Source organism: Drosophila mojavensis, unplaced genomic scaffold (genome assembly GCF_018153725.1).
Source record: "Drosophila mojavensis isolate 15081-1352.22 unplaced genomic scaffold, ASM1815372v1 contig_74, whole genome shotgun sequence".
NCBI classification, from domain to species: domain Eukaryota; kingdom Metazoa; phylum Arthropoda; class Insecta; order Diptera; family Drosophilidae; genus Drosophila; species Drosophila mojavensis.
In genome coordinates this window covers 559,622-585,662 of record NW_025318899.1, presented here as the reverse complement: position 1 = coordinate 585,662, position 26,041 = coordinate 559,622, and the positions used below count along the sequence as shown (strand labels likewise).

Here is a 26,041-nt window from a genome sequence, read left to right as displayed (position 1 = left end):
TTGTCCTAAAAACTATCTTTGGCTGCGAAGTTGACGTTAATAATCAAGGAGTATCTCTTAGTCTGGCATTTGCTATGCATTTTGCTTATAAATTTAATGAGTTTCTTTTGTATACAAGCTAAAGCAGCTTGAACACTTAAGTAGTTTAAGACATATCCAAGTAAATTACAGGGTATTTTATAGTTCAGTTAGTATTTCTTACTGATTTTTTGAGTATTTATGCACATTTTAGAAAAGTTTGCATAAATACACAGATTATAATAGTTTCTCTAAATTATTCCTAGGGTATCTGCCAGCCAGGCAGCTCACTCACCCACAGTCCACTTTGGGCCATTGCGCATTTGGCCATTTTTGGAGCTGGGCCTTAACAGAGACATCCTTGTTAAGCTGACACGCGCAACATGCGCTCGTTGCAACACGCTCGTTGCAACCAGAACGCACCGTGGCAAAGATTTCAATTAATATTTGGAAAGTTCGCATTTGGCAGTCTCAGTTTTACCCAGGGGGCAGGCAACCCAAGCCTGGGCCCCAAGACCCCCACTCGAGTGCGTTGGGGGCTTGTTATGGGCGCAGAGGAGCAGCAGCTGGCCCGCATCCTACAAGCTAGCCATGGATTCATATTTGAGATATAATCAGCCGCTGGCTGACAAATATGCATACCCTGCTTGAGCAGACAGATAGACAGGGTATGTCGACAGAGATAATTTTCTTTATGAATTTCCCCCTTTTTATATCCTCTCTAGCTATGGCTTTTTATATAGTAATCTGAACAGAGATTATGATTACAGAGTATCTATTAGTCTATCACTCCACTCATGTACTCTTATGCCTTTCCATTCGCCAATGGCTGCAGTAAGTGGAGTCTAAAGCGAATGCATCCTCCGTATTGACAACTGCTCCAGCTGCAGGTGTGGATGGGGGCAGCTGGGGAAGTGGGGTCTACAGGGGTAGGTGTTGAGGAGCCAGGGAGAGGGAGCTGCTGCCGCTGCCGCTGCGTGCCGCCTGCCAGACAACAACAATCGACAGAGACAAACGCCTAACAACTTATTGGAAATATGTTTAACCATTTTCGGGCAATTGACATTTCGGCTGCCGGCTCGAGAGTTCCTCTCTATCTGCTCCCCACCCTAACAGGCTCCACCCCCGACACCGCCCCTCCATCCTGCCTTCCTCTAGTTGCCAATCGACGACGTGACAAAACAATTGTCGTAAATCAGTGGGCCAAAACGGAGGCGATGCATCGAAGCTGCAAGCTGATTGCAATTTTCGATTTTGTTTTTGCTTTTTGTTTCCTTTGCGAATGCAACAAACATATTTTGTCTAACAGTTCGCATTGTTATTGTTTGCTGTTTGCTTGTTGTTTGTCTGTTTGTTGTTTCTTTTGGCTGTTTACTTTCATTTGGCTCGTGGCTGCGAATGCCAACAGCTGCGGGTGGGAACTGCAACCCACATGCATCATTTTAGCTGGACAAAGGGGATCAGATCGAGACCTGCTGAATTCCACCTAAATGCAATGCTCAATTAGCGAGAAAATGTGAAATAAACAAGAGCGAATAAAAGCCATTGTTATGCAACGCGCTGATATACATAATAGAAAAAGCAAAGCAAATATTTGAGAAATTTTCTAGGAAAGAGATTTGAGCAATCGAGAGATTGACTAAGTGAAGGTTAAATGTGGTAAAATTGTGGATTACCGTTCAGGCAGACAGGTGGAAATGTAGGAAACACAATTGGGATTGAGATTCTCTAGAAGAATGTATTCTTTTCTAATTTGTTTCTGTTTTTTAGCAACAAAATGCAAAATATTCTTGTATAACGCACCAACTGTCTCCCTCTCTCACACTCTCTCTCTCTCACTCAGTCAGCTATCACATTATCCAGACAGCTGTCTGAAGCTGTCATGGTCATGTTCAATCAGCACCGAAAATGCTGCACAGCCAAGCCAAACCAAGCCAAGCCAAGCCAAGCCAAGTCAAGTCAAGTCAAGCCAAGCCCCCAAGGCTAAGCAGCAATTGCAGCTCTTCCGTCTTAGATTTGTGTGCGAGGCTGCCCCCTCACCCCACCGGAGACTAAATAACTCACATAGTTTTTCACAGGCTTCGCTCATTGCATAATTTACATCTACTATATATATTTTACATACAAATACAAACATATATATGTATGTATATATGTATATTTAGATAGATAATAATCCCCCTACCAAAAAGACATTAAACAAAACTTGGGAAGGTGTTGCAATTACACTGACGTCCGCTTCTGCAGTCTGAGCTCAAGCTTTGGGCTCAATCAGACACAGACAATAGCAGCAGCAGCAGCAGCCACAACAATTGTAAGTTTTTTTTTATATTTTCTTACAAGCAATTTTCACTTTTTAGTACAATAAATGAAAATGAAAACAAGCCAACATTGTCTAAGGTTTACATTTTGAGAGGAAGTCGTTGCAGTGTGGAGGACGGGGATCTCAATCATTGCCTCAGTTACACAATCTGGCCGAGACTCAATAGCCAAGTAGCTGCCGCATGTGGCACAAAGTCAAAGTCATTGCAAATGAAAAGCAAAATGAAATGCGTGTAATTTTTCTATTCACTTCGTTACACTTTTACCTACGATTAGTATCGTGGCGTTTTTCGGACTTGTTTTTTGTCTTGTTATCAAATTTATAATCTCTCTCTCTCGCGCTCTCGCTCTCTCTCTCTCTCTCTCTTACTCGCTTTGAAGGTTTTCCTCTGGGCTTTGAAAGTTTAATTTATTGGTCTTTATATTATAAACAGCAGCATTTTATGAGAAAATTGCCCGAAAAATTCAAACGGGCCCAATTACCATAGCTTACACAACAAAATTTTTTTATTTAAAAACTCAATTAATAATTAAAATTAATTATTTCCAGCAATTTCTACGACTCAACTCTTGGCAACATGCCGCTTATAAACGCATGTTGCAGCAACATTTGCGCCTGGGCTTAGGCAACATGTTTGGAGTATAGAAAACTGAACTTACCGAGTGTACTGCTAGATGGCGCTGCAACTCCGAATTACAATACAACGTCAATTCCGATATGGTTGGCGCATTTTCCAATTTATTCTCCATGTCGCGCAGCCAGCGACGCAATTCCTTGGGATCCTCGCACAAGCCCTCCGGCCGCTGTGTTTCATCCAAAATCTATAAACAATAAGAATTTATTAAATCAACGAAAAGCTAATTTAATTTAGCTGATTTTTAGTACAATTAGGTGTGAAACTTTGCTAAGCAGTGAACTGCTCAAGTTCATTTTAGTACTTATAAAAATTGCAGCTACTCAACGCTAGCTGGCGTTTGCTCTCTACTCACATGCAATTGGCTGCCCGTAAATTTAGACTCGCGTGACGTTGGCTGCGCCTCCTCAATCTCAAACCTTGCCTCTTTGCACGTATCGAGCAGGTTTGTGTCCATAATATAGTTATAGTTCGTTTGTATGGCCGCCCAGAGGTCGTCTTTGCCCGACGAGCCGAGTCCCAAGGTGGCGCTGCTGTGCAGACTGGTCGAGCTGCTGTGGCTGTGGCCGCTGCCCCACGAATAACGGTGCATTTTGTTGCTATTGTTGCCGCCGGAGCACTTGCTGCTGCTGCTCTGTGAGTTTTTCTGCAACGAGAGAGAAAAAGACGGATTCAGTGTGCTTGTTAATAAATGAGTAATTTGAGCTGCCAAATATAGACGCGATAATATGCTTAGCCATTTTCGGAGCCAACTTCTTCGGCCTGCCTCCCTCGCCAACGTCTGCTTGACAATGCTCCACATTGCAATGCGCGCGCAATTAATTGATGAATTTTTATTTGTGCGCGCAACAATCAGGGGAAAATTTCTCATTTACACAGCTTCGCCGCCGGCTTACACACAAATCGAAATGAAATGGAATTTCAAACGTAATTTGATTGAATGACGCGAAATTAATTGCATTGAATAATCGACAACTGCAGCAGCAGCACAATCTTCTTCTCTTCGACTCACCGATTCATCGACTCTTCGACTCATCGACTCACTCACTGAATGATTCGCTAGCCAACCAAACATCTGTAATCCGCTTTCCGCTTCGCTCAAGAATGCGAGCCAAATCGATAAATCATACAATTGCCAAATGGCACAATCGATGTTCGATTAATATGCAAGACATGCGAATATGGAACGTGCGACTTTTGGGAGCTGAGCAAAGTAGTTGAGTGAGCCATAGAGATGCTCGTAAAACAATGAATTCGAATATATTTTGATTTATCACATAATTATAGTTTAGTTTACTGTTCAGTTAGTAATTTTGATCTCATACTCCTAAATTCAATATATAATTTATCATCTTTTAAATTAACAATTTTGTCAAAACCTAATCTAAAACTAAATTTGTAATAGAGATTCTGACTATTAAAACTTAATTTTAGCATCGCTCAAACTTCTTTATTTATGCAAACTGTCGAAACTTGTTCAAATTCTCCATTAAAATTAATGCCACCTCTCTCTTTCACTCTCTCCCTCTCACTCGATGCCTATTTCACGCTTCTATTGTATAACAAAATTCGTACATTTTAATTCCCTTCATTCCACTCAAACTACTCTGCTTAAGTGGAATGTTTTGGCATATTAAAAAACATGCATATATAGCCATTTATGAACCGTTATATATACGCCTCTCTATACCTCTCCCTCCCCCTCTCCATCTACATCTCTCTCTAACACATTTCGCTCGCATGCTAATATCGAAATTAAAATTGATTAATAATTTATTAAAAGCAATTTCCGTTGACGCTGGCGACAAGAACGAGCTCAAGAATTCATATTCTAACGGCAACATGTCATTCAAGCCATGCCATGACCAGCTCCTGCCCCCTCTCAGTCTAACCCACCTGATCCACCTGCACAGTCTGCGCGAACCAGCTCAACTAGTTGGCTTCCACACGCCAACCACAGCATATGAAGAGAGGGGGGATAGAGAGAGAGAGGGGTAGGCGCCATGCACAGAAATATTTAACTCTCAATTGCAAATTTATGCACGCAGCATAAACGAGTCACTCAGAGTCTCCCACCTGGCAACACCTGGTCCCCACTTACCTTGAGGCTGTTGTAGGGCCGCTCCAGATGCAGCTTGGCTTGGATGACATCACGTCGCTCCTGCTGCAGCTCGTCCGCTGGCAGCGAGGTCATCGATTGTGATGTTTTCATATCATTGACGGCGGCACCACCGATCACACCCACGTCTGCACCACCCGCACCACCACCACCTGCACCACATCCAATCACATCCAGCATGTTGAGCTTTTGCTTTTGTTTTCTTAGCGAGCTGCTGCGGCTGCTGCTCGCTGATTTCGTTGCGGGTTTGGTGGTGCGTGGATTGGTGGCGCCCACTGCTGGCATGACAAATGCAACCACATCCTCCAATCTCAATGTGGTTGTTGCTGTCGTTGCTGTTGTTGTTGTTGTTGTATTAGTTATGTCAGTGCTTCCGTTGCTGCACTTCATTGTGATGGCCGCTTTATCAGTCTCTTGGTTGCTAAATGACGTCTCCTCTGTGGCCACGCCCATGTCCGTTGCCACCGCCACCGTCACCGCCTCTGCTTCAATCTCCATCTCATCCATCTCGTCTGCTCGATTTCGCGTTGCTGTGGCAGCTTCCATAGTGTGGCGCTAATTGTTTTTGGTTCCGATTTCCATGTGTTTGTTAATTTAATTAATTTGCTTAAAATCTGCTTTAAATCGTGTTTCGTTGTTGTTAGTGCTGTTGTTGTTGCTTTTGTTTGTTACTGGACTTCAAAATGCATAAATTTGCATGTCTGCCACGGCTGGGCGTTCCGTTCGTTTCATGCCATGCGTTCCGCTGTGCTGCTTCGACCTTTACGTTGTTTTATCGGTTTTCGACTCAGTTCCAGTTCCTGGCGGGATTTTAAATCCGATTTCCCGTTCGTTTGCTTTTTATGCAAAACTGTTTTCGTTATTTTCTTGATAAAAAGAAAAAAATCACAATTTAATCGTGAATTTCACTGCAATTAAAAGAGAGAGAGAGAGAAAAAATGAAACAAAAGCGTTTAACGCGAATTAGTCCAAAGCACTTCGAATCGCATCAATTATGCTAAATACAAGTTTCAAATGAATATATGTGTATATATGTATATAGAGTTGACCATAAATAAACTAACTGATGAAGCCGCTATGCCTGAAGAGGAAGTAGGAGATCAGTGAGCAAGCGAAGCAACAAAATCAGCGATATTTGAATTTATGAGAAGCGCGTAGAAGAGCGGTATATAGAGAAAAAGAGAGGAGAATTACAGAAATAAGGAGAGTGATAATGAGAGGGTGCGAGATAGGTAGATGAGTAGTAGTAGTAAAGATCAATGGAACTGGAGCGAGAAAAACAGAAAAAGACAGAGATAGTGAGAGAGAACTATGAAGAATGGGACATGAATTATATACTCGAAGTCATTCCCATATATTCCAGTTCTTTTAATGCTCAATTGTGCCACACTCTAAGAAACTAAATGGGATTATGAAACATTTGCGACTATAAGAAATCGCGTCTCTTGCAGCTCTTAGAGATATTCTCGCAGCGATATTCACACACGTAATCAAATATTTAAATTCGTGCATCAGATTGCAACAGTGCACCAATCTTAAGTGGCTGCACAAATTAGCAATTGCCAAGAGACTGCGATATCTGCTTAATCGGCAGACAAAGGAACCGACGATTGCCAGAGCTGTTGGCCATATATACGATATACGTCATATCTGAACTTATGGCTCACATGACACCCACGCAACAGTGCTAACTGTAAACAGCAATTAAAGCCAACTCCGACTGACAACTACATAATTACAGTGGAAGGCCAACGACTCGAACGCCCAAAAAGAGAAGCAGAAATATTACTTCATTCCGAAAGAAACAAACAAACGCTCGCTCAGCTGACCAAAGGGGGCGATGGGGGCGTGGACGGGGGTGGTCCGTTTGTCTGTCTCTCTGTCTGTCGGCCAAAACAATGAACACGATTCTAATCGGGAGCAATCAAATTTTCATACGAAATTAGTCGCGAAAACACTTGTGGGCCATATTCGTATGCAAATCAAGCCAAAGCACGTTTAGGCCAACTCCGACTCGCTCCAAAATTGGCTGCAAGCGTTTATTTAGCCACTTAAGATACCACGAAACAGCAGCCAGTTATAAAAGTTAAAAAAAAAAAAAAAAGCGGCAGCAACTGCTAAAAACAACAAACAGGAACAACAATTACGCATATGTAGGAAGTGCAATACGGAGTGGACGTATGAGATACCCTGTAAGTTGGAAAAAGAAGTACGGGAGAGAGAGACAGGAAAGGAAAGACAGCTACATATAAAGAAAGAGAGCGAAAGAAATGAGAGAGATGTGTAAATGAAGAGGGAGAGAGATGGCTAAAGCTAAAGAAAGAGAGATTTTTATTTTAGAGACTCATGGAGAGATAAAACGAAGATCAATTGACTGTAGAAGAGCATCCAGAAATATCCGACATACAACTGGATCAATGCTTGAACAAAGTTTACAGCCCCAGATATACCCTGTAGAGGAGGCAAAGGGGCTTCCCACTGAAAACAATCGCAGTGATCCACAGACACACACACATGCACACCCCATAAGGGGGCGGGAGGCGTAAAGTTGTCGGCAACTGTCTGGCCAGCGAGTTGAGTGGGTGGCTGCTGTTGCTGGAGGTGGTGGGGCTGAAGGGGCGTGCCGCGACACACAAATCGACGTTAAAAGCAGTAAATAACGTTTGCCAGCCATTATAATTGTTGAGAGCCACAAAAGAAAAAGAAACACAGGAGTTTTGCCCGCGGCTCAAGTCGAGACCGCGGGGCCAATTTAAAAAGGCCTCGACTTGCACTTTTCGCAGTTAGTTTTTGATTTTGGCTTTTTTTTTTAATTTTTATTTTGGCGGTTCTTGTGGTTTGTTCGTGAAAGCGAAACTTTAACTTACGGCCAAAAGCGGCCTACACATTGCCAGTGCAGTGGGCAAATGAATTGGCCAAGGCAATGGCCAACGTCGTCGAGCGAATCATATAAATAGATAAACACATGCACATACATATACATAAATACGTGTATTTATATATGTATACATACATATACTTATTTATGGCTTTGAGCCATGCGCTGCTCGGCACTTCTTAGCCAGGCTTTTAGGCTTCAACTTTACTTTTAACAGCTCGCCAAACACTTTGGCTTAGTCACTCGCAAAATAGTCAAGAGTGAGTACCCCTACCCCCAGTCTTCCTGTCTCTCTCCCTCTCTCCATAGCTCTCTTTCTCTCCCTCTCTAGTCATGCAAATTTTGCTATTTGCATTGCAAAGAGGGGGGAGAGAAGGCGCTGCGTTTCGGTTTTAGCCATGTCCAGGCCATGACTCATTGAAAAACAATCATAATTTTATGGCTTGGCTTAAAGTGCTTCTGCACATTTACATTTCGGACGTTATATAAGGGGCCCATTACCCAATCACATAATTAATATGCCAGTGAATCGCCGAAGCTGGCGATTGCTATACAGATTCTCAAGATGCGAGAGATAGGCAAAAAGTGTTGAAACTGATTTGGCCAAAAGCAGATGTGACGAAAGCTTAAAAGAAGATTCGAAAAGAATTCTGCTCATATCGTAACTGAAAGAGGATTAGATAAATATAACGATGATGGATTCTAAAAATTATATATAAATAGTTATCACAATCAAGAGTTAAATACAGCTCATACGTTTTATGTATAAAAAAGTCTGTTGCTAACAAATTGTTTATAAGTTATTTGAGCTAAATCTTAATTTAATAGTCTGTAATTACTTTAGCTATTACTACTACATTAATGTAGGAGCTCTTCCACTACTCTGATAGTTAAATTAAGCCAACATTAATAGCATTTCTATCCATCAATAGAGTCAAATTTTCTTCACAAATTTAATGAGTTTTAAAACCCCAAAACTCACTTTCCACTCCAGTGCTTTGCCAGCTTGATTTGCTTATGTTAAAGTTAAGTGGAATCAATCAGCGCTAAAAACAACTTAATTAGTGTTGTAAAACATAATTTATGGTTAATGTGACAAGCCACAAATCAAGCTATTAGCCGAAAAGCTATGCAAATTTAAGCTGAAGCCGAAGCCGAAGCCGAAGCTGAAGATGAGCTGGGCACAAAGGTGATTTAACCTAATGCCCTCTGCACAATAAATAAAGGCTGAAAGGGAGAGCGAGACGGAGAGATGCACCTGCTATACGACGTTACATAACACTGCCAAGGCGCTGGACGGACACAGCAATAGATGCGGTAATAAACGACTTAATTCCAGGAAAAGTTTGCTTTCGGGGCGCCCAAAGTTTATGCCAGACATGTTTTTTAAGACATATATAGAGAAGAAGAGGAAGAAGCAACGCACACACGCGCTCGCAATTAATAAACAAAAAGATAAACCAAAAGGGCGGCAGAGCGCGGGGGAGACAAGAGACAGAGACACACATAAAAGATGACAGCAAATATTTGGCTACACACAAAAGCCACAAAGCGCGACGAAAATGAAGTCAAGAAAAGCCTTTGAAAAACTAAATTACAGAAGAGTTGTGGTCTCCATTATGAGATTATATATAGAGAGAGGCATACATTGTATATACATATACTCTATATGCATAGCCCAAAGATAAGCTCATAAATCTGCCTTAACATTTTAAAGCAAACAAATGCGTTCACAATAGAACTCACAATGGCCACGCAAATTGAATTGGAAATGAAAACAAACTTTCGTTTCTTTTTTTTCTTTTACTCAATCTCGAGATGTTTTATCTCTTGTTATATTATCTAATATGTACATTCCAGCGGATATACACCACTATGTTAATACCATATGGAATCTCTAGTTCCTCTTCTGCTTCTGCAAACGTTCTCACGCAAATTACTCACATAATGGACAACCTTTGTGTGCGGGCACTGCAATTGACTATTGACTTGACTCAACTAGCGCAACTTTTGGACGCTCGTGTCTTATATAGTTAAGATTAGATAAGAGCTAAAAAAGAACGAAAAGAAAAGAGAATTCGCCATCGAATTCAATCAATCTGCCCACAGCTCGGTAATATATTTGGTAAATAGTCTATATATAAAGCTCTTACTACTCTCATATTGCTTGAATTTATCACGGTTTGAACTAATGAACAATTGACTCATAGAAAAGTTGCTGAAAGCTAAACAACTAAAAGCAAGAGTGAATGCGAAAAGTACACAAACACCACTGCTATATACCCTATATGAGAAGACTGATAAGCAGGAATAGAAAAACAAACAGACCATTTGGAATAGATGACAGATCTTCATATATTTGATATAGATAGATAGAAAGATTATAATACATATGGAAGTAGAAAAACTAAGACATAAAACAAAATCTTATTATTCCATCACATATAGTTAAACTGTTTATTAAATTATAATCTTCAATCTTCGACACACTTCAATTCCATTCATGACTTCACACTCACAGAAACGTCACACGTCGCGTGACAAAATGTGCATACCCCTCTGTAGCAAATTTATAAATAGCCATGACTAAGCCTTAATAGTATTTCAGTTAAAACTAGACAAAACGACGACGACGACGACGACGAATCGTTGAGGCCGACCACAGATGACGACAATTTATGACAAACGTAGCTTAGACCACATTCCACAGGCTGTTCGAAAAAGATATATATCGATATATATACATACATATATATCTTTGTGTATTGCATAAATTATCATTCTATCTGTGGTAATTCTTCCAAGAAACGTTTGCGACGCATTTGGCCAGCTTTGACCAACTGAATCAAGTTGGCCGCGGGGCAACATGCCATAAATTGTTAGCCAGTTGCAGCAGGCTGCAAGCAAGCAACAGCAACAACAACTGCAACAACAACGGCAACAGGCAATGCAACACCTAATGAATTGTTAACTGCCTGGCAACATGTTGGCCACAGTTGGGCACACACGTGAAGCTTTTGTCGTCTGTTATTGCCAAATGGCCAAATTGCAGGCAATGCGCCAATGACAATAACAATAACCATATTGACTTGTATAAAGCAACAACAGCAACAACTGAAACAAAAACAACCGCAATATACACGACTCCAAATGCCGTCCAATCAAAGGAAACCTTTTGCCAGCCAACTCTAAGGCGAGGGGGGAGGAAGGGGGCTAGTTGCAGGGTATTTTTTAGCGGGTTCAAGCGGCATGTCAACCTCAGCCACAAAGCGACCACAAACAGACAACGACGACGACGACGACGACAACTTGTGGCCCACCTAGATAACCAGAGCAGCAAGCCAGCAACAGCGGCAGACGCAGCAGGGGCCGGGGCAGCCAACAAAGACAATGAATTGTTAATTTTTTTGCTGTTGCTATTTGTGGTCGCTCGAGCTAGTTTTTGGTCAGCAATTGCAATGAGGCTGAAGAGGAGAAGAAAGGGTATAGAGCAGCAGCAGCAGCAGCAGCAGTGGGAAGCAGAAGGTGACAGCAGGAGGATGCTCTTAAATAGTAGGGTATAGAATCGACTAATGAAATGACAAATACACTATATCAGTATAAAGAGCACCAGAATGAAGAAAAGCGAAGGAAATCTGTAAAGTAAACTCTGAAGAACAGCGAACGATGAGCAAGAAAAGAAGAGGAGACTAGAAGGAACATGACAATATGTGGAACAGTCGGCTATAAATTTATGAAGATAGAACAGCAAATGCTATAAGGCGTAGCTTAAGAGAGAAGAGAATGGGAATGAAACAGAGAAGTTGAGAGTGGAGTGGAATTGATGATAATAATCAGCGTTTAGTCAACAATTTCTTTTGCTTATACTCTATTCTCTTTACTCTATGAATATCATTTTATATATCTATAATTCCTCTCTAAAGCATATCTGACGACATCTCTCATATTTTTTATATACACTTGTCCACCCTCCAGTCACCTCAATTCCAACTCAAACTACCCCATGTACCAGCTCACTCAGACTCCAGGGTATATCAGTAAAAAGAAGAAAAACATGTGCCAAATGTCAACTGAAAATGAAAACATTGCGAATTCTTAAGCCCACAGACATTCGTGGCCTGCCTTGCCGCCCGCCCTGCCACACATGCAACAACATGCTAAAAGGCAGCCACCGAGCCAAAGGGGAGACTTACAGACTGTAAAAATATTTGCAGCCAAAAAGGTGGGAGGTGGGAAGGTGGCTAGGCGACGTTATATGGCGATATGGAGCATGGACACGAGCAGAGCGAAGCAAGCAAAGCCACAGCAGATGGGGGCAGCAGGGAGAGTTGGCGGGCATCAAAAACAGCAGAAACAAAAGGCGCACATTTTGCTTTTTCTCGACTTTTTATTGGTTAGGCTGATAGCTGTTAGCTGTTGGTGCAGAGCAATTAGAGAATTGGCCCCATGGCAGACCCACATGTAGCAGCGGAAAAACGAAAGTTATCGAGCAGCGTGGACAAATGTTGAACACATGCAAACAGACGCCCCAAAACGAGCACCTGACTACTGCAGTCAACAATCCCCTCCTCCTCCCTCCCCTACCCACTCTTTTTGCTAACTGCTTGCTAATCGCCAAGTTTTTTTTTTTTTTGGCTTTTGTTCAACTCGGCTGTCCAGCCAAAGCAAATTTGTCTTTACAATTTATAAACACATTTTTGGGGTTCCACATTTTCCACTCATGATAAATGTGTCGTGTTTTCGTGGCTCGAACAAGTTGCCATTTATTCTCGAGTCTATTTAAAAATGGGCTAAGAAAAACCAGCTAGTGAGCAGCTCCCCCCAATTGGGGGCAGCAGTTTGGCTACAGATTGGCCACGCCCCGCCTCGCTGTCTGTCCGAAAGGGAAGTCGTTTGTTATGAACCGACGACAGGTGGCGCGGCTGTAAACAACTCCCGAAACTAAGTCCAAAACAAGCTACCAAATTAGCGCTCTCTGCGCAGGCGGGCATAAATTATGGAACAGAAACCGAGCGACAGAGCTGATTAGCCTACTGCTGGAATGTCTCCATCTCTGCTTCGAATGGGGGCCAGCTGGAAAATGGGATTGGGTAAGCCAGAGAGGGAGTTGAGCAACAATTGACTTGACGTCGACTTGGCAGTTTCTAAAGAAATGACAAATGTGTGGAACAGCATTGTTATCTGCATAGAAGAAGAAGAGTTGGAGGGAAATAAATAGATAGAAAGAGAGGTAGAAGTGAATGTAGAAATACGAAGTAAAAGAGAGAGAATCTAGAGAGGGATATGGAGAGCAGAACAGATAGATTAAGTTGAACAGAACAACAATGAATTAGCAATAGAAATAGATTCGAGACGAGTTGAATGAAGCAAGGAGAGGGTGGAGTTAGACCCATTAGAACAGCGAAGAAGAAAGGGATAGAAAGAAAGAGAGGAGGCTAACACATCAAAGCACATTGGATCCCAGAGGATCTTCCGATAGGAAGAAAGCGTATATAAGAGACAGAAACTGGTAAAGGAAAAGAATGATAGATAGAGAGATGAATTCGAGTTACATGAATTGAATCTCATCTGAACTCCAGCTCTTTCTGCTCCCCAATACACACACTCTTGCTCAACTCCATTAACCCCATTGGCGTTGCCTTGACCCGAATACCCAGTTAACCGCTTTTTCGGTTAACCTATTTCAATGTCAAGTGCATTGTGCATCAATGCAAACACCATTATCGTGTTGGCCATTAGCTGGCTGGCTGGCTAACTGAGCCCCATTGTTGCCACGGACAAGCTGTATTAAAAACAAATTACAGAGTTAACCAAACTCACATTAACTCCAAAAGTGTGAAAAGTGACCAAAATGTGGTTGTTGCTGCAGTTGTTTTCGTAGTTGTTGTTGTTGTTGTTGGCTCCACTCCAAAACAAATGTTGTCGGTTGCCTTTCAATTCAATTTCTGCAATGAGAAAAGCGTGAAATGCGTGTTAAAACGATAGAAAATGGAAAACAAATATGCACAGATTATGTGGAAATGTGCGCAAAGGATGAAAATCGAATGGAGCGGAAGCAAGCTGAGGCCAAATGACAACAAATGAAAATTGTTCACGTGATTTTATTAGCACTTGGCCTGAGCCATGCCAATTGCATAATGCTCAGCAGCCAGCCGGGCAAAAGGCAAAAACTAAGCCATAAAATGGGAAAAACTTTTACCCATTGGCTGCGTCAACATTTGTTTAGCAACATTTTTATGGCAACCTTTCGCTCGAATGATAAATCAACCTCAATCTCCCGATTCCAACTCCCACAACAACAACAATAACGAAAATAAACATAATTCCTCAAAAGAAAACGTCGCACGACATTTGCCTGCCGCTAAATAATTTCCATTGCTTTAGTTTAAAGTTTTCCTTGGCTTTTCCTCTCGTTGTGGGCGTTTTTTTTTTTTTTTTTTTTTTTGGGTGGGAGCAGGGGGGAGGGGAATGCAAAGCTCAGCTTAGCTTCGTTGGCCATAACAATTCATTATCATTAATTATATTTGCACTCCAGCATGAAAAATGCCCAGCGAGTCGATTAAATTGAAAACAATTTGCCCGCAAATTTCAATATTTCTTTCGTCGTTAGCCGTTAGGCCGAAAAAATAGAAAAAACACAGAAAACAAAGCCCAAATCGACCCCAAAAACATGGCAAAAAAAAAATATGGCCCATAAAGCATCAGCGGGCCAGAAATCAGCAACAACTCGCCAATAACAATTTATTGGCCATATTAACCCCAGCGAACTCTCTCACTTGTCGGCGATCGCAGGGGGCGTGCAGCAGGCGGTGCTTGGGGGGCGTGCAACAGCAACGGGGCCAACGCGATCGATGCGAGTTGTGAAAATATCATTTACGGCCAATTTGTAAGACCAAAAAAATCCTATGATGAAAGACAAAACTGCACCACGAATCCTAAATACCCTGATTTATAAGAAAGTTGCATCATGAAAGAAATATACTATTTATTGATATTTTAGATGGCACATGAGAGAGTTTTGTATCATTTGGAAGAGTCGACTATATATATGTCAATCTATCAAAGAATTTATCATGGCATAGTATAATAGAGAATCATGGTATTTCTATCGTGTTTTAGTTGTAAGGATTCTCCGTAGGTAATGGAAGGGGATTTTTTAACCTATATATGAATAAGGCTATAGTACAACACACTTTAGAATACAGTATGGAATACCCTTGGTATAGTATAGTAGACTACTGAAGAGTTGGGGCTAAGCTGCATTAGTATATGAAATGGCAATCCACCAAACATCAAATTATATGTAGAGAGAGATGTGCATTATCTTAGCCCATAAAAAGCAAGCATTTCACGTGAGCCAATCGTAATAAAAACTTAAGTAACATTTCAGCTAAATAATAAAAATGCAAATATCATACTAAAAACTCTATTTAGATCAAAATTGATTCGATCTGCTGCAACTCAAAGCCAAGAAATAGTTGTAATGCCCATTGTTCAAATGGCCAATAAAAAACTGAAATCCCAGCGAAATTTTGCGCGAACAACGCGCTGGCAAAACAAATCAACGTCGATTTACTTTGGCAACACCAACTATTGCCCTGTCTCTGTCTAGCTCCTCTCTCTCTCTCTCTCTCTCCCTCGCGCTCTCTGGCTCTGTCTATCTAGCCTTAGCACTCTCGCTTTAGTTAGCCGCGCGCGCCGTGGTCAAGTTGAAGTCGGAAATGGGCACAATCGCCATCGCCGTCGATCGTCAGCGGTCAAACAGCAATTGGCCAAAGTTGGCTGCCAACTCGTAATGGCCAATTCGACGACGTCAACATCTTCGGGCGATAATTGGCTCCCTTTCCCAGCCAAGTTAACATTATGATTGGGGGAGGCTGAAGACAGCAAAACTCTTCGAGAGAATCTCAACAATCTCAACAACTATTCTCAGCTTACGTACATCAATTTATATATTCATTCAGCAGGTCTCAGCGCTTACAGATTTGGCATGAAATATTTGATGTATGCGGGTAATATATGCATGTATACTGTTTGGTAAAAAGAAATCGTGGGCTGTTAACTGCACAGTGCGTGTGTGTGGGAAATTCAGGTGTGTGTGGCATTCAATAGCTCTCAGGGGGCTTTTCAATCATTTCACTACTGAAGGCGTCATAATAGCTCTTGCATCGAAATTGGCCATTAAAAAGAGATTAGCCGGAAGATTGAATATAAATTGGTAATTGAATACAAATTGTAAATCAATTACAAAGCTAACTTGAGCTTAATAAATTATATTTAATTTATTCCTAGTAGATCCACTACACATCCATTAGGGGCTACAAAATGCCGTTTGCCTAAATTCTAAGCACTTTGCACCTAGCCGATCTCAGCCAAGCAGCAATGCCCCTTCACCTACTGCATAATCAGCTCTCAGCTTTCACAGGCACAGCAACATTTGAGGCAAGCGAATGCAATCTCATATCGCTCAGCTAAGGTTTTGCGTAGAAGCAAACAAAATGAAATTCAAGCCGCTCGCTGACTGCAGCAGAACGCGGAACCAAACTCGACAATGACAGAATGTTCGCTGGGAGCCAGTATCAAGTGTGAGCGAAAAGAAATTAAATGTGTGTTTATTTTTTTGGCTGCCTGAGCACAAACAAACAAAGCCGAGCAACAACAGCTCGACTGACATATAAAACTTGGACATCATCAAAAAGCTGACAGACTGACAAATAAAACCTGCATATCAAGAAGCTGACAGAAGACTCTCACGCCAAGTGTGAAGTGGATGTCAGGTGAGGGAAATGAATATGTTATTTCATGGTCAGTTAAAAAGTATGCAAAAAGCCAAAAGGCAATCTGGTAAAAGGAAACGCCAAAAGTGCGCTAATGAAAGTGAAAAGCGTCAAGAAGAAAAGTCAAAGCGTTGTCGATTTCGGCCCACTTGTCGTCGCTAGCAGCAGCAGCAGCGCCAGAAAAAAATGCATTCGAAATGCAGTAGAAAGTGAAATGCGTTGGCAACACAAATGAAATAAAATAAAAACAACTTACAACAACAACAGCAACAACAATATAAAAACCAATGCAAGAGCCAAAACAGCAAATGAGCCAAAAGATGCTGGAGAGATACCAACTGCAACAGAGCTGAGGCAGAGACAGAGGCAGGGCAGGCTACTGGGTGGGGGGAGAGACATTGTTAGTTGGGCAACTCTCTCACATGACCTTGTTACATTGCATTGAATCGCGCATGCGATATGCGAATTCTGTGACTGCTTTTGCCTTCAGCGCAGCCGAGGAGCACATAATCAAGAAATATTTGAGATTCACTTTCAGGAAAGAGCGCAGCAACGTACGGGAGACAATCGCAGAAGACGCAACGCAACTAACAGGCCAAACGAAAGTCCAAGGCATAATAACAATGCACATGAGTGCGCATCGGTGAGTGCACGACTAGCATATACCCTGCAAGCCATATGTGAAGGTGGTTGCTCATATCGATATCAAAGAGGTTTCTCTAATGGATGCAGAGTTCTGCAAGACTACAGTAAACATATCTACACTAACTAGTTTCTCAAACTTCACACTGTATATTCTAAATATATTCCAGTTGCATACCCTCTAAATCACTTTCAATGCCTACAGGGTATAAGAGCTATAGACAACTCATAGATAAAATATCTGTGGACTTCTCATTGACGAGTCTTGAAGTTGCAGTTGCAACCGAAGTGAGTGTATGTGTACGTGTGTGCATCTGTATGTGTGTGTGTGTGTGTCGTCGGCAGATGTGTGGGCTGCAGAAGCAAATGAAATGCCACAGATTCGTTTGATAAAATGGCAGGCGACAAGTTGAGAAAGAAAAAGTGACTCAGCGAGTGCCGGAGTAAAAGAGAGCGACGAGCGAGCGAGTGAGACAGGTAGCCAAACAGTAGTCAGCCCCTCCTTACGCCTCCCTCAACCCTAGAGAGACCTTTCTGGTTTTGGAGTTTGACGTCTGCCTCTCTTCGTATAGCTGTCAATGGAGCCATAGATAAATCTTCGAGTTGTCATTGCGGCGGTGGAATGTTTTTTCTTTCTTCATTTGATGAAAACAATAGTAAATGGGTAGCGGAAGATCTCAAGAGAAAAGCAAGAGTTAGATATTAAGAGACAGACAAAGAGAGAGCAAGAAAGAGAGAGAGAGAGAGAGAGAGAGAGAGAGCGCGTCATATTAGGCGCATAATTGGGCCATGGCAAACGCATTGAAATGTCTGTAATTGATATGTTTACAGCTTTATTAACGATGCCACAGTAGGCAGCGCCAACTGTTGGGTTTTCGCTACTTTTGCTTGATTCAATTAAACTCACTCCATGCTGTGCGTGTGTGTGTGTGTGTGTGTGCTGGTGCGTATGTATGTGTCAAGTTATAAAGACATGCAACAATTAGATGACTGATTTGTTTGGCATCAAAAACACTTTCGATTTCTTTGTGGCCATAAAGTAAGCCGCATATGGCAGAGCAGATAAACAAGTCCAATTGCTAGCTTATCTAAAATTGCATCAAATGGGAGTTTACTCATCAAACTTGAACTGCAAATTAAATTAAACAATAAGTTTTAGATTTAAGTTTGACATCTTTAAGCTTTCCAAAATTGTTAGAGAGACCAGAGCTCATCGTATCATATAATGCTGCAAGACTTATAAGTACCTAACTCGGAGTTACCCAAAGTATTCCAAGTATATTTAATACAGTATTGCATCTTCGATATTTTTGTAACTCTTCTTAAATAAATGTATTTATTTTTTTTATATTTTTTATTTTAACATCTAAAAAGTCTCCACTAAAAATGAAATCCAGTTTGTTTCCTTGAAAATTAAACGCATAACATTTTTTTGTAGGTCGACTGATTACGTAAAAGTCCTCGTCAAGGCGTGTGAGCCATAAACTGGACACGTAAACAACAATTTTGTTGAGTAGCTGATTGACTGAATGATTGATTGAGCAGTCTAGCTAGAGAGGTAGACGCACAATTGGGTTGGCAGGGCAGGAACAGGACAGGAGATGGTAGACTTGAGCCAGTTGTTGGAATTCGGCTAATGGCATCTGCGAAATGTTTCTCTAATTGTACAACGTTTGCCGATTGTCGCGGCTTCTTTTTGCTTACTTTTACTTTAAACACAGCAAACATGCCGGTCGATGTTTCCTGTGCCACAAGACACAAACTGCAATTGCAACAACAACAACCACAACAACAGCGACGTAACAACCTCGACATGCACATTGAACACAGTATTTTCTTTAATGATTAATTGACTTTTGCACTGGTAGAAACGAAATAAAAAACGTACAAGAAATAAAAACACGTTCGATCTTTGTTTTATCTGCGCTGGAAAATTGCCTTTTAATTTCCCGCTTAACGCTATTTTCTTCTCCCATTTCTTTTCAATATTTATTCATTTGCAAATGCGTGTCTAGTGCATGGCTACATATGTATCTCTTTTCGGCTGCATAGATAGAGATACATCTCTGTATGTGTGCCTGTGTGTATGTGTGTGTGTGTGTTTGGGCATTGTTTATGACGTTTTATCTGGTGTGTCGGCGCGGCTCGGCTCGGCTTTCGTTCGTGTGATTAATTTATTGTTCAATACAATTGCGTATGAATTATTGAGATACCGGTCAGAAAATGACATGCAACAGGCCGACATCGCCTCAGGTGGCCAACGAAAGATCTCGCATTGTATGCCAACCCGGTCAGGCCAGCTGGCCACACTCAGGGAAAAAACTGCACCAAAAACATATTCATGTTGTTGTTGTTGTAAGTATCTAGCAGATATGCAAGCTTGCGTTCGCACTCGCACTTTCACATTGAACCCTGACTAAAAAAAGGCACTGGGCCAGGTGAAACGTGCCAATGAGCCTGGCCTTCGACTCAAATGCAGCTAATCTCTAATAATCATAGGGGTTAAGCTTCATCTGATTGGGCCAAGCACATGCGAACAGCTGGAAAAGCTGTGTGAATAGAAAATCCTGAGCTACCAAATATTTTGGTCGATCTTAAGAGAGAGGGTGAGAGAGAGAGAGAGAGAGAGAAAGAGTGATAGAAGGGAAATTGGTAATAGGCAAATTGCAATTTATATGAAATGCAATGATCAATAAAAGAGAATTTATTCAAAGGAAATACTTTCTAGAAATGAGTTTATATTGAGCTATAGAAACTTCAATAACATAATAACATTTTATATATGTATATATAAAACATTTTAATGAAATATTTTGGAAATCAACAAGAAATCAAGATACCAGATCGTATTTCTTTTTGCAAGTTTGCCGTCCCACTATTCACGGTAGTATACTTTTCATAGTCGTAGCATTGATTACTACACTATGATTATAAAGTCATTACACCATAAGATTATAGGTGTATAAAGACTTGACTTCAAAGCTGTGAAACCAAGACGTGGATTAGTCTTTGCTAAAGCTATAACTAAATATATGACTCAACTGAACGACTACAACTTTAATCAAACTGTGGACGAAAACTAAAACTCTGAAGTTAAGGCTCATGCAAATTAAGGAGAAACCGGTAATCAGACTATAAACTATTAAACACTTACGAACCTCAAATTTTATAGACCAAGTCAGAGTTTTAAAAATAGAATTTGATGATGTTTGCATGTATTTAGAATCAAAAGTCAGAATCGACTGGGGACTGAATACTTTATAGAATATGCAAAGGCTGATAGACGATTATATTGTCATTAAATACATTTCCATTTCATTCCAACATTTGTGTATTCTAATTTTGAAACTATACTAATTTTATTTACTAAATTTCATTAAAGTGCTGAGCAAGAGTACGCTTAATCTACATATAATCTCAATATATACCAACATGTATATATTATAGTTTCAACCCTACTTCCTCCATTGTCTATCTATCTAAAACTTTGTTGAATTTTAAGTACTTGAAACAAATTTCAATTGCATCCTAATTAAATGAGGCTAATCTGCCAGACGAATCTCCCACATTTAAATAACGCTCGCCTGGCAAACGAAAGCGAAACCTAAACAGGAACAGCTGTCTGGCTGTCTGTCTGTCTGGCTGAATGGCTGCCTGGCTGCCTGCTACTGCTACCAGATACGTGTAACATGTGGCATTTCTCCTAAAAGCAAACTGAATGTCAATGCGCCGTTGCTGGCCTCCGTGGCACTGACAACGTTTGGCGTTGGCTCTTTATGGTCTTCTAACATGCAAACTTTGCCTTTGGCTTTGGCTTTGGCCAAAATAAAAAAATTCGCGGTCATCGCGTGCCACAGCTAAGTTTAGATGGCGCCGCCTCGCTTTTGGCCTATGGCAAACAGTTAGAGCTGTATTTGTTGTATTTGCTGCTGCTGTTGTTGTTGTTGTTGTTGTTGTAGTTACCCCTAAATTAGTTGAACAAAAGTCGTAAACATTTGCTTTTGCATTTTAATTAGACAGCACTTGTGAATGTTGGAAAATTGTGGGCGGTCTTTTCTCAATGATAAATATTCCAAAATTCGCTCCACGTGAATATTTAACACGTTATTATTACAACAACAACAACAACAACAACAATAGGCAATCAAACAAGCAAAATGTTTGTCTACATATGTTTAATATTTTACTCTATGGTATTTGGGATATTTTGTTGATGTTGTTGTTGTTGTTGCTGTTGTGTTTGGTTTTGATATAGCGTGTCGAAGCAACGTTCAACGACCGACCGCCAGGTGGCGTTTCTCTGCAATTTGCATTGTTAATTGTCAAGTAATTAAGCTAACGAAATATTCATAAATGAAAAGAAAGAGAAACAACCATTCCAAGTGGCATGTCTGCAAGACTCCAATTGGAATTGCAATTGAAAGTTGAAGTTATTATAAGCATTTGCTAATGACAGTTAAACAAGGCCCAAAAAGAAGCTGATTGAAAGTGAAAATGCAATCAAATAGTAAATACGAAAAAAATATGAGTTAATATTTAAGGCCAAAACACTTTGATTTTACTAATCAACGTTGATTGGTAGCGAGTGCCATATAATGACATGGCGAATCAATAATGAAGTAGAAATCAAATATTTGCAAATAATCGCAGACTAAAGACTTTAAGAGTAGAGTAGGAGGGGGAAGCAGTAAAGAGATCGAGACTATGAATGATTACTTAGTATGTGAACGAAAAATAATACAACTATGAGCTTAGAAGGCAAATTCATATTGAGCTGAGAATGGAATGAGATGGAATGGAGTGTATAATGAAACAGAGTGGATCGTTGAGTTAGTTGCACTATAAGTAATATGTACATGCATATGTCTTTAACTGTATTTATAATATAATCTAAATACTATAATATGAGCTCATTTCAAATCATTCTTTCCTAAATTCCTAGAAAGTCCCGAGTAACCGTCAATCTGTTGAAATAGTGAGCTTACTCTGACAAACAGCAAAGCAATTAGGAGCAAACAAGGAATGAAATGAAAGAGTTTTATTCATTTACTCTTTTTAATCAATGGGCGATATTATTTCCCTCATATTTTGTGCTGATTAGAAAAATTCCTCAAGTTATTGCTGGACCAAAGTTTAACAACGCTAAGATTTTTCGCCTCACACACACACACACACATATATACAGGCACACACACAGAGATGCGTCATTTGCATAGAAATCTCGCAGCTTGAGGCCGGGCAGAGTCCATTAAGAATGCAATTTGCTAAAATCGCCGCGAGGCTGACAAATGGCAACTAGATGATTTAGAGGGGACAAGAAGAGAAAGAGGAGAGGCAGAGCGAGAGGGGAGGCATTTATACCATGTACATAGAGTAGTTGCAAAGCTGTTGGACCGTGTTGACCAGCTCGCTTGACGGCTTGTTTATTAATTTGTCAAGACTTTTTGGGCTATGCACCAAAACTGATGGGAGAAATTGCATGGCCAGCAGGTGAAAATGTGAGAACGACTAACAACAAAAACCGAAAGACCGTTAGAAGCCGCTCAAATGTTGCAGGTAGGCTGCAAAAGTAAGTCAACGTCAGCCAAAGAACTTGGCTGACGAATTATGCCTTGACTGCCTCTATCAGCCACATTCGCAGGTTTTCACTGTGACCGGACTTTCCCAATGCTGCCAATGTCAATTGGTTGGCAGATTGTTGTTTGTTGCCTTCTTTTCTTTATTTTTTTGGTAGCTAGGCGCTGTCGGATTACGTGGGAGTTCGCCTTCCACTAAATTACACGATATAAATTTCATTTTCGCTAATGGAAAACAGCTCACAAAGAGCCAAATTGTCGGTGTTCAAAATAAAACTAAAAGGCATTAAAATAGATAAAACACGGGAACGTTAGACGGAGGATACTGACTAAGAGATACCCTGAGAAATGCAAATGATTGCTTAAAAGGACTTAGACTAGAAAGAGACTTATAAGGAGGGGGTCTCAAAGATCACATAGTCTACATGTTTATATCAAAGAATCTGAGATATTTTTAAGATCACACCTTTTCAAATGAGTCTTCTGATAAACTATAATAGTATAAGCCAAAGCTAGGCGCAACTAGGCCACATTTGCTCTAGTAGTTCTTTTTTTCCAATTTGAAGTCTCTAGTTCGCTAGGTCAACTCAGCGGAAAACATTTTCCACCCTCTGTTCCATACACTAGACTCAATCAACATGCACTACAGCTGCAGAAAACTTGAGGGTATATAAAAAATGTAAACTAAAATCACATTTCACATTCGTTGTCAGAGCCGACAGCGTTGACCAGAGACCAGACAACAGAGACAGCAGACAGTAGCCAGCGACGCCTGTTCGGCCTGCAGACTGCAGACTTCCAACTGCAACTGCAACTCGAACTCCGCCTCCGCATTCCGTTTTCCATTTGCTTCTGTTTTTTTTTTTTTTTTTATCCATGGAGACAAGTGAATGTGGAGTCGGACTATGAAGACAACACCCGCATTGATTTGACTGCCAGTTTCCTCCACTCTCTACTTCAGGCTCGCTCGCTCACTCTCTCTCTTTCTCCCACTCCTCCTTGCTGACCAGCTCTCTCTATCTCTCTCGCTCTCTCACACACACTCGGTACGTCTCGCTAGTTTAATGAGTTGATTTTCCGTCAGTCTCGTTCGCAGTTGTTATTGGTAAATTGCAGTTGGGGCCAAGGTGAAAAGACTATCGTCTGGGGGTTAGCCTAATGTTAATGTTAATGACGTTTTTAAGCGACATCATGACTCGAAGCTGAAGTAGCTGATGATTGTTGTTATTTCTCTGCTATTGCTATTGCTATGGCTATTGCTATTGCTATTGCTATTGCCATTGTTGTTGCTGCATTTACAGGCAATTTAATTAATTTGACAGCCTCGCTGTCTGCTGCAATTTTACAAGCTGCTCATTTAAAGGCGGGCAAGTGCCGCAACAGCGAATGATTAGCATGGAATGTGATCAAAGGAGGAAGCCCTTTTTGCAATAGTTCGCGGAAGTGGAGTCAGTTTGCCCATTAATCAAACCAGTAGTTGGCAGCTCTTGCGATCAGAGACACTGAGCTGTAAGCGTAAACTCTGCTTAAAATGAGAAATTTATTTATTTCTGGAAAAGTTACGCTACAACACTGCTTAAGGCTGTGGGCTAGCTTTAATAGTAACTTATAAATATTAATTCACTTTGAATAACCTCAATATCAATTTATTATAATTAAATTCCGCTCCAGGCGTAGTCTACTCTTCATATTCCCATTGCTTCCCCATATGCATATTCCATTAGATCTCTTTAGGCTTTCAGACATTTCGCTAAATTTACAAACAATAACATCTGAAGCATCCACCACCCCCTTCCCTACTCTACCCTACCTACTTCACTCACCTCTCAGCAGCTCAACACTTTTTAAGGAAACTCCCAGTGCAGCCAACTGACATAATTCCCAAGGAAAATGTTAATGTGCATTAAACTACAGTTATGTCTCAATTGGCCAGAAACCAGTTTGAAACAGCCAACAACAAATACTTGATGAAAAACAAAACAAAAACTTTTTCAATTTAATGTAGGTAGAAAAATAATAAAAGAAAAAACACACACACACACACACAAGCAAACTTGAAAGACATGGAGGGGAAATGCACGCACACAAAGGAAGAAGAAGAAAAACCTTTCCTGCTTTGGCTTTCCCACCAGGCAAAAACGCATGCCAAAAAGTTGGTCAGTGAAAATGAATTTCCTTTTTGGGCTTGGCTCGCGGGCAATAATCAGCTGAACAACAAAAACTGCAAAGGCGAGCGAAGGATGCAAATGGCGATAAAAATCGCTTGAATAATGGAAGAATTTCTCTCCCTCCCCTCCCTCGCTCTCTCTCTCTCTATCTATCTTTAGTCAAGCCCACGCAGCGACTTATGCGCGAGCGCCTAATGGAGACTTTAACCGACTGCGCCGACAGCCCACAGCCATGCCCCTGCACGCCTGCTCTGCTTCTACTGCTGCTTCAGCTCTTTTCATGTGGCGCTTCAATTGTGTTTTATAGCCTGTCAGCTCTCCCCCGCCCCTTCCCTCTGCCCTCTGCCCATCCATTCAGTTAGCCCCCGGTTATTGTATTGCCACTGCACTTTCCGTTTAACTGTCGCAACTTTGTTTACGGCACGCAAGTTTTTTATTTATGCTGCATGGCTCCTCCACTCCCCCTCCACAGGGGGCGCCACACACACACACACACAGAGAGAGACACAGTCACCCACTAGCCGCTGGGCTCTTGATATCTCTTTTGCCCTCACTCACACAGTTTGCAATTAAAACGCGTGCAGTTCCCTTGTCGAGTGCCAGTGGAGCGTGGTCGAGTGGATGCCACATCCAAGTCCACGCAGCTTCGCAACGCTTCGGCCCGGTCCGACCCGATCCGGTCCACAAGCTGCCTCGTTAAATGCTGCAATTTGATTTACGAGTCGATTGCCAGCAGCTCCCCCTGCCCACCTCCCCCTCCCTCTCTCTGCCAACCCCACCTCAGTTAATATTTGTCCGAGTGTTACCCAATATCATTTTTATATACAACAAATACAAACGCTTCTGGGCTCCCTCGCTCAGGGTCGTTCCGTTTGGCACGCACTTAGCATATGAATTTTATGTGTT

At 41.2% G+C, this 26,041-nt stretch overlaps 1 protein-coding gene across 3 annotated transcripts in view; it reads right to left on the bottom strand.

Annotated features, from left to right (window-relative positions):
• Nucleotides 1-26,041, bottom strand: part of LOC6586406 (ras-interacting protein RIP3) — a 140,034-nt gene that overhangs the window by 92,431 nt on the left and 21,562 nt on the right. For all 3 annotated transcript variants that reach the window (XM_044009849.1, XM_044009848.1, XM_032733307.2), the window contains exons 2-5: nucleotides 13,793-13,917; nucleotides 5,077-6,002; nucleotides 3,331-3,621; nucleotides 3,001-3,162 (exon numbers count right to left, since the gene is read on the bottom strand). In XM_044009849.1, the coding sequence (XP_043865784.1) occupies nucleotides 3,001-3,162; nucleotides 3,331-3,621; nucleotides 5,077-5,640 (1,017 nt within the window). In that variant the 5' untranslated portion in view covers nucleotides 5,641-6,002; nucleotides 13,793-13,917. The remainder of the gene's footprint in view (nucleotides 1-3,000; nucleotides 3,163-3,330; nucleotides 3,622-5,076; nucleotides 6,003-13,792; nucleotides 13,918-26,041) is intronic.